General features: G+C 43.1%; 1 protein-coding gene across 2 annotated transcripts in view; it reads left to right on the top strand.

Annotated features, from left to right (window-relative positions):
• sema6bb (sema domain, transmembrane domain (TM), and cytoplasmic domain, (semaphorin) 6Bb) overlaps positions 1–15,761 on the top strand; it is a 140,383-nt gene that overhangs the window by 108,562 nt on the left and 16,060 nt on the right. For both annotated transcript variants that reach the window (XM_006790314.3, XM_087835811.1), the window contains exon 16: positions 4,618–4,676. In XM_006790314.3, the coding sequence (XP_006790377.1) occupies positions 4,618–4,676 (59 nt within the window). The remainder of the gene's footprint in view (positions 1–4,617; positions 4,677–15,761) is intronic.

Here is a 15,761-nt window from a genome sequence, read left to right as displayed (position 1 = left end):
ACTCGGCAATCGTTTCTGCATTGAGTTACCGTGGATTTCCTCTTTGTGGAATAATGCAACCCCTCTTTCCAAACCGGTGTGAGAGGAGAGCTCAGCAGCTCGTGTTGTTAGATGCAGTTTCTGAGAGAGAGCTGTTTTGTAGTTTAGATAAAGGTAGAGCGATCAGGATTTGCTTCTGCCAACAAGAATTTTGTGACAATTCAATATTTTGTTTTCCTGTAAGCCACCAATTTAGTCTTTTGTCAGTTGTACCGACCAACATTTTCAAAATACATCACTCGTGATTACCACCGACCAGTTTTTATACGTCTGTCTTAATTATTTGCACAATGAAGCATCAATAAAAGCAAAGCAGCGTAATAACAACAAAATGAAAAGCGGATAGTGCAGGTGAAATTAAAAAAGCCTATAGGAGGTTCGAAAAGAAATCACGTTCAAAATTAATTAATCGACATTGTTTCTAAAAAAAAAAAAAAAAAAAAAGGAAAATATTTGGTAACAAAACACTTACAGAAACAGTGTGTGTCGGGGGGGTGGGGGCATTTTTAACTGCCACATTCAGGATATCAAAGCATGGTTATTAAATAATAAAAAAATAGGGGAAGTTAACCCATAATCTTTATATGGTGCAGTAAAAACGTGTGCAGGGATTTACTGAAACACGCATAAACATAAATCCAACTATAGTGGATGTTTGTCGATGATAAAAGTTGATGTTTGGTGTGAGCAGCTTTATCCTGTCTAAGCAGCTCTGTGAGGATCTTCAGGAATCGTTCTCCAGGCTTCTTGAAGGACATTCAAAGCTCTTCTTTGGATGTTTCTGCCTTTGGTTCTGGTCTCTGGCTGGATGGGGAGGCCAATCTGTGGGCTTCCACTGTGGGTTCTAATCCAGCCATGATTTCACTGCAGTGTCAGTGTGTTTGCGATCATACCTCAGTCTTTCTTTCTGTTTCACTTTATTAATGTCTGATGAGGCTTCGGTGAACAGTAGACGATCAGCTGGAGGTCTAGATCATCTCTCAGGTCCTGTGTCAGGTCTTTGCTGGATACCCCCCCCCCCCCCCCCCTCCTCTTTAAGAATTATCCCTGTCAAACTGTGTGATCTTAGGCATTTTTGTAGATTCAACAAAAAAAAAACTGGAACAAATTGATTCTTTGCTAAGTCGTTTCTTATGTGAAGACACAACACTGGATCAGTCCTTGAGCTCGGTGCCTTTTCTCTGCTTGAATGATTCAAAGGTCAAAAAAGATCCTCAGGAACAAGGACTTGACTGAAAATAAGTGAGAAAGCAACCGAAAGAACTTCATAATATCTGAAGAACTACTGCTCAATACAACTTTATGAAGAACAGCAGCTTCTTGAATCAAAATATCCAGAAATGATGGTTAGAGCTACTTCCACTAACCCTTACTGGGAAGCTGTGCTGTAACAGGGTCCACACTGTGGTCTTTATTACTTTCTCTTTAGTTACTGTATGAAGTCTTTATGAAGTCCAAAGTACCCGTGAGAATATACAAGAAAAGAAACACTGAAAATGAAAAAGCAACAGTAAGAAGTGGGCACGCACACAGAGCCACAGACACGTCTAATGTATACAAAGTGAACAACCCGCCGATTGGGAGACGCAGCCAACTGAGCACATAACATTACTCTTTATTAGGATGGCACCGCTGCAGGTTCACAGCACACTTGGACTCATTTGTCACAGTTTTTTTTTAGGCTTTAAAAGCAAAAATGTTTGCTGCTGCTTTACCCTTTAGCTAATTACACAATGCTGACTTCTCAAGCCAAGTTCAGCTTTCATGCACAGTCAGTGCTCTGACATGTCAGATGTAGCTGCAGTGCCATAAAACAGCGTATGTGAGAGTGATTGCTACAAACGTGCACATCTTTGTGGTAACGTACAGAAGGCGTGCGTCAAATCAACCGAGCCCCCGCTAAATGCTCACTTATACTTATATGGTGACAGTTAAGGCTCAGCTGATCACATTAGGTCACGCATTGGTGTTGGATTGTAAGAATATGGCGTTGATGTTAATAAGTTGTTAATAAGTTTAACATCTGGGGAAAATATTGTTATTTATTCTCTCGCACCAGCTTTCTTTGATCTGAGGCCAGGAAACTGTTTAAGCACACAACCTTAAGGATCACTCTGGGCAGTGCCACGATGCAGGCTGTTAAGCTAATGGCATGCTGGCTAAAGCTTCATATTTACTGTTGTAAGAAAGCGTTATTGATCTTCTCACTCATCTCTAAGCAGGACAGGAATTTACCGACAAACTTTAAAGGGAATCTGTTATTCTCATTTCAAGCTTTATATTCATTCTTGGACTCTGCTAGAGCAGCTTTTCATGAGTCGCACTGTGAAATGATCAGTATTTGTCTCAGGCGGGGACTGGGAGCAGCTCATCCCTAATTGCCCCTCATAAACAGAAGGTTTTTGAGTGCAGGTTGTCAGCCAGAGCTGTTTGCATGAGATGGTCCTATTGGAAATATTCTCTCTCTTTAATACAAACAGAGCCAAGAGCAGAAAAATATTTGAAACAGTCTGAGCTTCGACTCGTGAGGATTGCGTGCACATATGCTGATCTCATCATTTAAAACTGGTTAATGGTTAATATGAGCACAGTTTAGACATAATAAGCCCATTTAAATATAACTGCTGAGAAAAAGTAGCTGTTGCCAGTGTGAACATATTTCAAGCGGCAGAAAAAAATATAAATCAGTGGTTTTTGGCATTTTTACTTTACAGTAAAATTAAATAAATTAAATAGTTATTTAATAGGAACGGTGCAGTTTAACATAGCTCCACTACAGAGCGTGAAGCTGATGAGTGTATAGCTGATGCTAAAACAGACAAAACTTTACAGTATTCATTACTGCAAACTTAAATACACTGTAAATATAAAGCTATAATACATTTATACAAAAGTATTTGGCAAACACAACTTTCTTTTTGTTTCCAGATTTTCTTGTAAGTTTCAAAAATGACAGCGGCACCCCGTTACTATCATTAGTTCTCGTTTCTTTAGTTGAATCTACAAAAATGTCAAAGATCACACAGTTTAACAGACAGAGAATCATATTTTTGCACCAAAAAGGGCTGAAATTTGATGCACATCTCAGCACAGTGTGCAGTGTGTCCTTAAAAAATTGAAGTAAGTGGAGACGTGGAAAACGGCCTAAAAATCTATCTGCGGGAAATGAATAGCATCTGAAAATCACTGAAATTCACTAAAGCCTCATCAGAAATGGTCACAGTGGAAGGCAAACGGGGAGAAATGACTGATGGATTCAGATTTTTTAACAGAGAAGAGAAAAAAAACGTCCAAAGATCTTTAAATATCCTTAAAAAAGCCTGGAGAATTATCCCTGAAGATCCTCACAGAGATGACAGTGAGCTGCTCAGAGAGCTCAGACTGAATAAAGGTGATCATATCAAATATTGACCATTTCTATTTTTGCTTTAAATACTGTATTTCTCATTATTTTTTTCATGTTTCGATAAATCGCCGCACCTATTTTTTATTTTCCTGTGAGATATAAAGAAATGCGGGTCGGCTCAAGACTTTTGCACGCTAATTTACATGTGACCAAGGAAAAATAAAGAAACATATGCATTCACGCTGCATTCAGAATGAAAATGATCTGTTTTTTTAGTGATTTTGTGTGTTTTTTATGCATTTCTCTTCCAGAGCTGTGCTGTTGAAAAGGGGCAAAAGTGCACTTTCCCCTATATGATACTTAAATCACTTAACTAGGGGTCTTTCCAGTCACATGAAGCCCATTATAACTGAGTTCTGAAACGCATGGAGCCTGCAGGCACGCTCTTGCATGCGCTCACACACCTACGTAAACGTTCTCGCTTCGTCCGTCGCAGCTTCCCCCTCGACACGAGCCATAATCAGAAGCACTTGTGTTTGTCTCGGTGTGCACCTGGCCTGTGAGCCGTTCTCATTTCCTCTCCACTTCCTCTCTTCATCATACTCTATGTTATTGTCTGTTGAGGTTTTCATGCTCCCCTTTGGACCAAAAGGGAAATGACTTGTATAAATACAATATGTCATAGTTTTCCACAGAAATCACGACAGTACAGTTTGAGGTTTTGCTGAATATTTCACTGATCATAAAAGTGTAAAAAGTGGTAGGATGCTATGATTATGGCACGTCCCCACCCTAATCTGCATATTAATGAGCGAAACACATGGTGTTGGACTGTTCCACCTCTTTAGCACTTTGCACTCCAACAGTTTGGAGTTTATATCTACAACAAATATCTCTAATGTGAAGTCCTTTGCTGACCTAGAAATATTTGTAATTCATTGCATTAATTAGTTTAATTATTGATGCTGCTGGCATGAGTGGTATTTTGAAATTATAATGAAGATTATTGTGGGATATTAGGCAGCTCGAGGGCTTCTTCACTTCATTTTTCTCGCCAGCCAAACAAAAAAAAAGAGATTTCTTAAGTGCGAGGAGCTCGTCGAGATGTACGCCCCAGTGTAACACCGAGGTAGCGCTCCCCTGTCAGAACGGATCTGCGCTGTGGGCTCAGCGGCCGAGTCGCCGTGCCTCCGTGTCACCTGATTAATGACCGTGTCTCCTCTCCTCCGCAGACTGCCGTTTGAGCAAGATGTTGAACACGGAAACGTGGACCACTTGGGCGACTGTGACGGTAAGAGGAGCGATTGTGGCTCTGTGTGTTTGTGTTGCTCTGCAAACGTTCAAACAAATAGCTCTCCTGTCTTTGGCAGGCCTTACATAAGCTCGGTATGTTCGAAGTAAACAACAACACAGTAAAAGAGAGAAAGAGCCCGGTGGTTTCAGTTTACACAGAAGACATCCTCAAATAAACCCACAATACGTCCCAGTCCACCTCGGCGCTCGGCCGTATCTAACTCCTCCCCAGGCTTATCGCTCCGATCCTAGACGAAGGCCTGAGAGCTGGTTAGAAAATTACAGTGTCTGTTTTAGCTAATTTTGTTCTTCTCTCTGTTTACTCTGTCCTCCTTTGTATGCTGTCTTTGCTTTGGTCTGGTAGGTTTTGTTCCATATACATGTGGTTAATTATACTCAACTCCAGCTTGGATTCCCCTTGATGTCCTCTTTTTTTTCCCCCCCTCTATCCATATCATTATGAAAATAGATTTGGTAACCAGCAAAGCACAATCTCTACTCTAGATACACTGAGGTTTCGGATACTCCCGTGGCACCCCTCGCTTTGATCTATGTGCTAATTTCAGTGCGTGCAAATTAATCCTTTGCTTCTGAAAGTTCCCGGAGTTCATGTGCTGTGCTCCCTGAGAGAAGAACAGATAAATATTTCATAATCAGAACCTGCGTACAACTCTAATCCTGTTTCAGATGGCCCCTCCGTTTGATGCTGCTTTCTCACATCAGGTCCTCTGACCGCCAAGCTGCGGGCGACTTCAGCTGATGATGGAACAAAGTTAGCCTTCAGGTTTTGACTTCACCAAGTCATATACATTGTGTTCCCACTAATGCTGTCAGTGTTAATCTCGTTAAAATGATGTTAACGCCATAACGCCACAAATCTCCCTTAACGAGTTACCGCGGATCGCCCCATGCATGGGGCTGGACGGCGTCAACACGTTAACAAGCTAACTGCGCTAACGCACTAGTTCCCACCAATGTAAGTGAGCATTGTGTGGCACATCCGACATACTGTTTTACTTTTGTCCATGATGTGCTTACCATCAGGGTCATACTTCACATGAAAACCAAGATAGTTCCAAATGCCAGATCTGAATGAGGGTGGGGGAGGTTCAATTTCGGCTAGCGTTGAGGCAGTGGCCATGTTGCAACGAGCTTAGCTTCTGTCTTGCTAGCTTGCGCTGCGCTCAGTGGATCTGCGCTCGACAGTGCAGCCTAGGCGGAGTAGTCGAACGCAGATCCACTGAGCGCTCAACACAGACAGCATCGTCAGAAGAAAAGTTGTTAAAACAAATTAAAAATTTTGTATTGTTCGATACATATGCGTACCGAACCGAAAGCACTGTATCGAACGGTTCAATACCAATACGAGTATTGTTGCACCCCTACGAAACAGATAGCAGGGTGTGTTATATCAAACACAGTAATTAAATGGTTATTAACACATCTGTGATTGCCAAAAAGCATAATGATCTGGACAGACCGACAGCCTATCCAAGCAAAGAAACCTTAAACAGATTTTAATGTATTTCTACTTTACATTAAAGTAACATCTTGGTTCTTTATCAAAGCTGCTGCTCTGCACAGCCATCGATCTGACGGGCGAAAAAAATCCTGCAAATGAAGAATAAGCGCTCACATTCATTTGTTTCTCGCACTAATAAAAATTATAAACTAGATGAAAAATGGTAATTTTAATTAAATTGCACAATTTCTACCATGTGGAGATTTAGCTTGAGCAACTATACGGCTTAATTAAAAGCAAAACTTCTCGATCATTACTGGTGTGCTACGCTGGTGGGTGAGAGATGAACACAATCACACGGCTGTATTAGTTGGCTAATGGGGCGTTTTACAAGCTGCGGTCTGGGATCCCGGTTTTGATGTTATGTTTACGGGTTTCGTGCGAGGTCTCGGGGTCAGAGGGGTCATGCTGAGACTGGCTGACATGTTGACGGTGCTGCTGCAAAGAGATTTCACAGAGCAGCACAGACTGACGGTGCATTAGCTGGACCTCTGTGGTTGATCTCATTTACAACTTGCAGTTGGCTATCGTGCTTAAATGTTGTGGCACATTGAAGCAGGAAACGTATTTGAGATCATGACAAAAGAGGCCAAGTGATCATATGAAAACAATTAATCTTCACCAATGTAAGATTTTCTCTCTTTGAAGTCACGCATTCCAGAAATACCTCTTCAAAATAAAGGGCTCATATTTACACAGTCATTTCAGTCATTATGAGTCATTCGTATCCATTTAAGGGGACCGATTATCCTCGTTTCCAGCTCCATGTTGTTATTATTGGATCCTACTAGAGCAGCTTTGCACAATTCGCAGTTTGATGCCATTTCCGTCATTATGACTCATTCATATCCAATTAAAAGGACCTGTTATGGTTATTCCCAGCTCCGTGTTTTTATTATTGGACTCTACTCGACCAGCTTTCACAGTTTGAATGATTATTGATTAGATTACATACTCTACTTTTACTCTCCTTTTGAAGCCTTTAAGACCTCCCTTTCAGACAGATTTCTTCTGATTGGCTGCCCCTCGGAAGCAACTCCCAGCCGGAGCTATATAATGAGGAAAGGCACATTAAAAACTCGTGTCCATGATTCTGGACTTTAACATGGCAAATAAGCATGCCCTGTGACTCTGTGGCCCTTTAAGTTGGCCACAGAGTCGACAAAGAGTGTTCATTTATGAATTTATCATATGTACATGGAGATGAAAGCGTGCAATATCTGCTGGTCTTGGAGCTCCGCCACATAAAGATGTACCGTCCTGTTCTCCGGTCTTGCCTTTGAGGAATTTCTGAGCTCCGAGGCACGTTTTGGTCCCACATCTGATCCCGTCGTGAAATATGGCCGAGCTGAGCTCAGCTGACAGAGGCGTGCTCTGCTGGTGCAAAGTGACCGGGCACTGCTGGGCCGACATGGCATGAACGTGAGCCGGCGTCTATCTGACAGCTGCCACCGACGCTCAGGCTGCACTTTGTCTCAGCGGGCGTGATGAACTCGGTGCCGCGCTCTATCCTTTCATCATATCTCTTTTATTTGACACTTTCATTGTCTCTGATACGGTTGCTTTCCTCGGTGTTTCCTGTTCGTGGTTAATGCCGAGTCCATCTCTCTTTGTCTTTCTGTAAGACAAAGACTCTTTCAGTCATCTGCAAATGTAATATTCAGTCAGAGGAAGACGGAGAGCCGCGGCTTCAGCAGCCCTGCTATGAAAAACTGTCACTGACACCGTTAAGACTTTGAAAACAGAGTGCACATCCTCGCTCCGTGTGCCTGTCGGCATTCCTCTGCGTTTTTATGTATATAGGACACGCGCTGTATATGCATGTGCTTGCAGCCACACAGACTCCTCGGAGGCCCGGAACGGTGGAACAGACAGAAGCCTTTTGGTTGCTGAATATTTCATATCTCTATATTGGACTCACTCCACCTGTCTGTACCTTGACCAAGCAGATGAGAGGTGAGATATGGTCTGGCCTATCTATGTCTCTTTAAGGGAATTCAGCAAACTCGTTTTTTGCTCTCTCCCTTTGGCTTCTCTTCTCTCCTTGAAGATGAGTCACTTTCTGTAGCTGCATGTCTAACAACATTTTCCCTGTCGCTTCCAGCCACAGTTCAGATTTCATATTTTCACCGTTAAAAACAGAAATTACAAAATAATAAATGAAGCCATGCGATGATTAACAGGAGAGGACATAAGAGAAAGGAAACTCTGAATATCGAATCTTCGCCTCTTCCTCTAAACAGCCGGATACTTTCCCCGCGGCAGGTAACATGTTTTCATCGTAACAATTTAAGAAGTTTAAAAGCAAAAGTCCTCTTTGATAGAACGGCTGTCGGTGACAATCTGAGCGCATTACGTCTTCGCTCTGCCTCGCTCTTTCAGGATTCTGGTGTTATCTCGCCGCTGGCGTCTGAGCCTCCTCGTTGTTTCCTTTCTTTCAGTTTTTCCAGACATTTTCTCTGAAATATTTTCCATCGCTGTAAATGTTTGGAACCGAATTACTGAATAAAATCAAAACTGCCTGCTTGGCTAGACACCGCCAGTGAAACTGGAGGTGAGAAAGTATGTTGCTATTTGTATTTCATAATTGGCTGAACCGACCCATTAAGGTTATGATGGTCATATTCAAATTATGCTCGTTTTGTTTTGCTATTAATTTATGGCGCCGTTGCTTTTGCTTCCCGTGCTTCAGCGCTCCTGCCACCAGGAGTTCCACGTGCTTGGCTGCATTTCTGTCATTTTTCTTTCTTCCCCCAGACTGAAACGACACGCTTCTCTGTGATTAGTTCTAGTATGCACAAGTTAGCGCTGCAGACTTTTCAACGTCTGGATTTTACTCATGTGGCAGGGACGCTGTCATCGCGGGTCGGGTTCAGGTTAACCTTTCACTGCCAGCGCTACTCCTGATGGGGAAGGTTGTGAGTCACAAGCCATGGAGATTTTGACAGAATGGGATGAAAACTACCAGAAAACGTGGATGGGAGCGACATGAAAGACTCTGAAATGACTTACATTTGGGAGACGGAGGTGAAAGATGATTCTCATGTGGGAGAATATGAATAACAGTCTAACAGGAAACGTGTGGGTCAAAAAAATGTGTGGACGCATTCCCCCTTAAAGCTTTGACAATCATTGGAACAGGGAAAGGATTTTACGAGTTTAGCTTCCATGCATGTGCTTTGTATGTTCTTGGTGAGGAAGATGGGAAAGTAAACTGTGTTTGTCCTTCACACGCTGAGCAGTAAACCTGCTGCCCGTCAAGGGTAGGTTGGTTATATTCATGATTTAAGGGGATATTATGCTAGTTTTGTTCTTCCGAGCCATTTATTGTGCCATAGTCTGCAGTCCTCTACTGCTTCAGTGCCTCTCCTCTAACTCTTCTCCCTCTGGTCTCTGTAAGTGCTGCACTGATTTCAGAGCAGCATTGTCGTCAGACCTCAAAGAGAGATGGATGGACGGCCTTACTTAGAGCCCAGCTAACTGCCTCCCCTTTCTCCTTAACCAGAGAGGAGCAGTTGCTGGAAGGAGAATCGATTTTCATCTCCTCGCTGGCTGATGGCAGTCGAATAGATATCAAGGGTGATTCTGCAAGGGGAAAGGAATGGGGCCGAGAGCAGCACAGATGGGGGGGCGGGGGGGGAGCTGGGTAAATCAGATCAAGGAGTGGAGAGTAGAGCAAAAAGAATGAGTAAGGGATTGAGAGATCATAGGAAGAAGGCAAACTTTGAGGATGGAAAGGGTGAAACAGTTCAGGGGATCAGAGGCACAGAGTCATAAGGGTGAATATAGAAAAGAAGCAGAGTGATGGGGAGAGGGGACAGAAATAGTCTGGTTATAGGAGGAGGAGATGCAGCAGCGGTAATCACGTAGGAAATTGAGAAAAGAAGAGGGTGAGGGTAGATGAAAGCCGTGAGAATGGAGGCCGGAGCGGGGAAAGGAAGGAGCATAGTTTTTTTTGCGGAGCTTGGTCGGCCCGGTGTGACAAATGGACTGAGAGCACCACGGGCGTCTGGCCTCTTCGGCGGGCTTGTGCCGCGGCGACGTAAACCACCTGCCACCATCACAGAGGAGCTGTCCTTCTCCTTTCCTCACGCAAGCATCCACGTCTTTACTTTGCTTCTTTCAGATTAGTCCATCTGTCATGAAAGTCAATGAAATGAGGATAATGTTTCTCACAGCATCACTGAGGGAATTTCTTTCTGCAGTGTCAGGAGCGTGAGATCAGTTTCTTAATGGGGAACGGTGAGGAAGTTGAGCGTAGCTCAGGATATTGACTTGTGGTTATGTATGACTCTCTGTGCATTTATTAGAAACAAAATCCCTCCTCCACACACACACACACACGCACGTACGCACCCCAAATATTAGTATGTAGAGACATGCTGTTGCTCTAAACCCACTTTGATCAAAGCAGACTTTGGAAGCACAGCATTTAATTGAGACGGTGTGTTGTGGGAGGGACACTTTGATGAAATAGATGAGGTCAGAGAAATATCTGGATTCAATTATTCACGTGTGTGTGTGTCTGTCTGTGTGTGTGTGTGTGTGTGTGTGTGTGTGTGTGTGTGTGTGTGTGTGTGTATACAAGGCATGTGTGCTTAGGCAAGTCCATTAATCTATAGGCTCTGTTTTCTCTTGTGCAGGCACTTCATTGTTGCTCTCTAATCTCTCTCATACAAACTAACATACAGCACAAACACTGAGATGGTGAAGCAGTGGACAATTTCCCAGGGGGCCACAGTGCTGTGAAAATAATTGCCCACCCCTGCTCTTATAAATGCACGCACAAACATCATATACATTTTAATTTAATGAAATACTGTCTGTGACTTCATGTTGATTTTAGGAGAGCTTCTCTTACTCATGTGTTTGAAAAGATGCAACCATCACGTAGCAGTAATATTGACATGACATGAATATTGACAGGGGCGTCTGCTGCGCAGTGAATAATACCCATAGTCAGGTCAGCAGTGTCAGTACATTCATCAGTTATTAAATAATTCTGGCACAACTCCAGCATGGAATGAAATAAATGTATTTTTCATTCCATCCTGGAGACACAGACTTTTCAGTCCATTTCTGTCTTTAAAGCAAATTTGGTCCATAAAACAAGCAAACAGTCACAATGTGGCAGGCAATCTGTGATAATACGATGATTAACTTTGATAAATCTGCAAAAATCACTTTGTTGCCATCTACACCTGCAGACTAACCATGAACTACTCACATTCCAGCCACAATCTCAGAGATATTAAACGGAAATTCAGGAATTCCTCTACAAACTGTGATGTGAGGATTTAACTGCAAAATGACAAACACGCTCAGCAGCCTTCCTTTCACATAGGAATACAAGCAGTTCGGTCAACTCTACTGCAAAGAGCCACGTCGCAGACTGTCAGCAATCTGTCTCCATTTAAAAGTTAGACAGCAATTATTTGAAATCCTCCAGCCTGTCTGAGAAGACTGCAGTCAGTCTGAGACAGGCTGCCTCCCACCAGGCGAGCAGGGGAATCGCCCCGAGGTCAGAAGCGGTCGCAGGGAGGTTTTCTTCTTTTTTCTTACTAGCTAGGGTCACAGGAGAGCTGGAGCCGATCCCAGCAGATGCTGACAGAGACGCGAGGTTCACCCTGGAGTCCTCGCAAGTCCATCACAGGATTATTTATTAAGTACTAAATAAAAAATATTTGGGCTGCTGATGCATAGAATGTTCTTCCTGGCCTCAGAAGAAATTTACATGACTTGCCATAATTAAGGTTGCCGTGACTACACGTGATGATATTGTATTCCGCCTTTTAATGTCTTCTTCAGCTTATTTGCTTTAGTGTGCCATGTGAGAACTGCGTTTGTACCTCTGGTCTCTAAAACTGCACATATAAGTTGTGCAGAGTGTCTGCACTTACGGTTCTGCTTGCAGGAACACCGTCATTAATATCTGCGGGCGAGCAGTTGTGTGCCCTCCAATTTAGAAGGCTCTTCACAGTGGACGTCTCAGCAAGCGTGACAAACTGCAGCTGGATTTATGCTGGATTTACTTTTAATGATGTTTGAGCAGAACATACTCTGTTGACAGAAACCCCCAAACTACCTCTGAAACGCTCGAGTGTTTTGTGTGTGTGTGTGTGTGTGTGTGTGTGTGTGTGTGTGTGAGGGAGATGAGAATGTGTGAACACGCATGTGACAGGTAATATAAGCCACTTCTGTAAACAGCGTAATGAGTCAGATTTGATTAAAGTGTCGACAGACGCCACATATGTCAGATCCACTTGCGACAGGCTCTCGCAACGTGTCGATTGGTCGGCTTCAGTTTTTCCAGGTCGTAACCTTTGCTGACAGGCCAATCGGTTACAGCATAAACACGGGCTGAATGGTATGTTAGTACGCCAGCTTCGGTCTTTTAATTTACCGTGAGGGCATCTTAATTCTAAAAGAAAGATTCTCGTATCCACATCATTTTTGGGGTCCTGCGAAATCTTCGGAAGAGCCTCCGGCAGCAGTGATCTAAACACTGCCTCATTTTACTTTGTTGTTTGCAAGCCTTTTGAGGATAGAGTCAAATTGTGTTTGTGCAGACACCTCATCAGCTAATGTCAACTCTGTTAAACTAGTCATCAGACGGGAATCGGAGGCGATGTGTGGGTGTTTGTGGGGCCGGAGCTGCCGAGACGTCAGATTCCCTCCTCGTTGCGTTACAGCACTTTTCTCACATCTCTGTTTTCCCTCTGCTGATAATAACGGAGTCGGCTTTCCAACAAACGCCTGCATCCAAAGTGACACACAAACAATCAGAGTCGCACATACGCATTCGGCACCCGTTTTTGCTGTGAACTCACTCAGCCGTAATGACATAGCTAGTGTTGCCACAGCGTAGCTACAGATGGAAGCAATTATGGTGCTGTGAAAATATTTCCTGAAGAAAGGCAGTGTTTTGACTGGTGGAACAGCGGGATGCAGTCACTCAGTAATTGAGGTCCGTTAAAACATCAATGAGGCGAAGGCAGATTGGAGATCCCTTGTTGTGGCGTCATGTTCGAGTGGATGACGATCACCGCAGAGCTAGGACGGGCTCGTGCTTTTTGTCTGCTGCTTGGAACGCCGTGACGAGCTTTGTTTAGGAAGGAAGACGTGTTGCCAAATTTACAGCCGCGGCCTCATTTCATTCCATCCTAATTATTGCGCTTTGGAGGGGGCCTCGGCTGAGGCTTGGGCAGCGGGGCTGATAAAGCCAACAGAGTTCTTTGTATTTAAACGGCAGCCGGTTAAAACACAGGATTTTAAGTTTGCTGATGATAAATGTTTTGCCCTGCAGTCTGAACCCATCCAGAGGCAGAGAAAGACAGAGAGGTTTTTTTTTCCTTTTTGGTTTGATGCTATCCCCTTTCAGAGGCAAGGCAGGGAGCTTTCAGAAACCTTCATACCACCTTCCTCCAATCCTAACTCTCTTCTGTCACTCCTGCAAGTCGCACACAAGGGCAGGGAGCGAGAGTGAGGGGAAGTGGAGATGGAGGAAGCGCAGCGCGTAACTGCGCATCCCCAGACACCAGCTTGCGCTCTAGCTCTCACATCTTTCCCACCCCGAGGAGCTTCTGAGAGGCTTGAAGAACAGAGCCGATCCCCTCGGTGAATACTGAGGTTTAGGCTGATGAAATACGAGGACCTCACACCATTTACCAACTGACATGTGTAAGTGTGTGTTTGGGCGGTGAAATAGCGTCTGGTGTGTGTCGTTTTTCAGTGTGGATTTCTTTTTCTTTTTTTTTTAAAGAGCTCTAAGAAGATAAGAATAGTAGCTTCAGCCTTTGGAAAGCTCGGCGAGGTGCAAGGACTCCTGAAGGTTTTCGCCTCTTTCATCTGACTTCTTCCTCCGAGTCCTCTTGGCTCGCATCGCATCTCGCTCTCCATAGCAGGTTCCTCACAGAGAGCACTAAAAAACACATGGGAACCTCCTGAGCCCTCAGAGAGCCTCAGATCTGGGCTGATTGATGTTTTCTGTGTGTGTGTGTGTGTGTGTGTGGCCTCATGACCGTCACATATGTAAATCAAAAGCATTTATTGGAGGGAAAAAATGTCACATATATTGTAATTTAAATATGGTATTACAACATGGTGTCTGCAGAATATTTCAGTGGCCTTCGATCGGTGCTATGTATACACAGCGTGAACGTTTCCGATGTTATGTTTGTGTTTTTCTTGGATTTGTCAAAATCAGATGAGTCCATGAATCCTCCCTTAGTTATGCTGCAATAGGTGTAGGCTGCTTGGGGATTCCCATGATGCACCGGGTGTTTCTTTTTCACTCACTGTGTTTATACACCTCTCTGCGTTGAATCATTAGTTATTATTAATCTCTGGCTCTCTTCCACAGTGTGTATTATTGTTGGGCTTTTCTCTGTACTATTGTTGGGTCTTTATCTTATAATATACAGGACGTCCATGATTTGAGAATTTGGCGCGATCCAGATAAAATAAGCTCCACTTGATGGTCTTACTACATTGTCAGTTGGAGCTGATCAGCAGACTTCGTCCCTCTATTGTTTTTGTTCTTGCAGTGCCAGAAAAACTGTGATTTTTTTTTTTCTCCCAAGCTTCAATCGTTATTTGCTAATGAATAATTAAAGGCCTCCTATGAATCAGTAAATCCTAAAATAGTCCCTTTTAGGTGATCATTTGTTTTAAATGTTTATTAAGCACAAAAAAGAGTTTAAAGAGTCCGTTTAAAAATCTCGACTCTATGAATAATTAAATATTTTCATGAAAATATTTAAACTTTACAGAAGTCGAATGAACACGTGCGGGCTTCCACATCGCTCCTCGTCTCAGATGAATGTCGGATCCAGCCGGGCTTCCTTTTTTATGTCACGCAGTCATCTCGTACATGTAAGTGTTAAAGTCAGATCCTAGGTGAGCTCAAAGAAACTTTCCTCCTTCGGCAGATGAAAGTAAAAACTGCTTTCTGGTGTCAAACTCTGCACATGTGTCATTCTGCACACTGAAGCTCAAACATCCGACACAAAGAAGTGAAAGGAAAGCACTGTTTTTGAGGAGACAGGGACTCGTTTCCAGAAAAAAATACATTTTTCAAGCAAATGTTCAAAGGCTTTAATGTCTGATAATAACGCTGTCACCTTTTTCTTTATACTAATCCAAAGTTTGAGGCCACAACCTTGGTAAACTATAACTGTGGGGCACAAATAAAACCGTTAGGTGCTTGATTGCAAACATTCAATCAAATAAAGCAACGTGATGAACAGTCTGACAAAGAAAAAAGAAATATTTAATATTTCTTTTAACTGATTGTAGTGCACTTAATGAGATCAACTGTAGTGCAGTTAAATTGCCTCGAATGTTTCGAGGAATAAAACAAAAATAATCCTTTTGTGTTTTAGTTGCAGTAAAATAAGAGCATACTGAGTACTTCTACTTTTACTTTGATTACATTTTGTGCCTTATATTTAGGTACAGACCCTTTAGCGTGCACATTTACTTCAGAATGAGTGTGGGGCGATGGTTTGTGATGGTGAGCGTCCTGGTTTGCATGAGCCGGGTGCCAGCCTCAAACAGAGG

The sequence above is a fragment of the Neolamprologus brichardi genome, chromosome 23, assembly GCF_056152115.1.
Source record: "Neolamprologus brichardi isolate AB-2024 chromosome 23, ASM5615211v1, whole genome shotgun sequence".
NCBI lineage: Eukaryota > Metazoa > Chordata > Actinopteri > Cichliformes > Cichlidae > Neolamprologus > Neolamprologus brichardi.
This window is presented reverse-complemented; position numbering and strand designations above follow the sequence as displayed.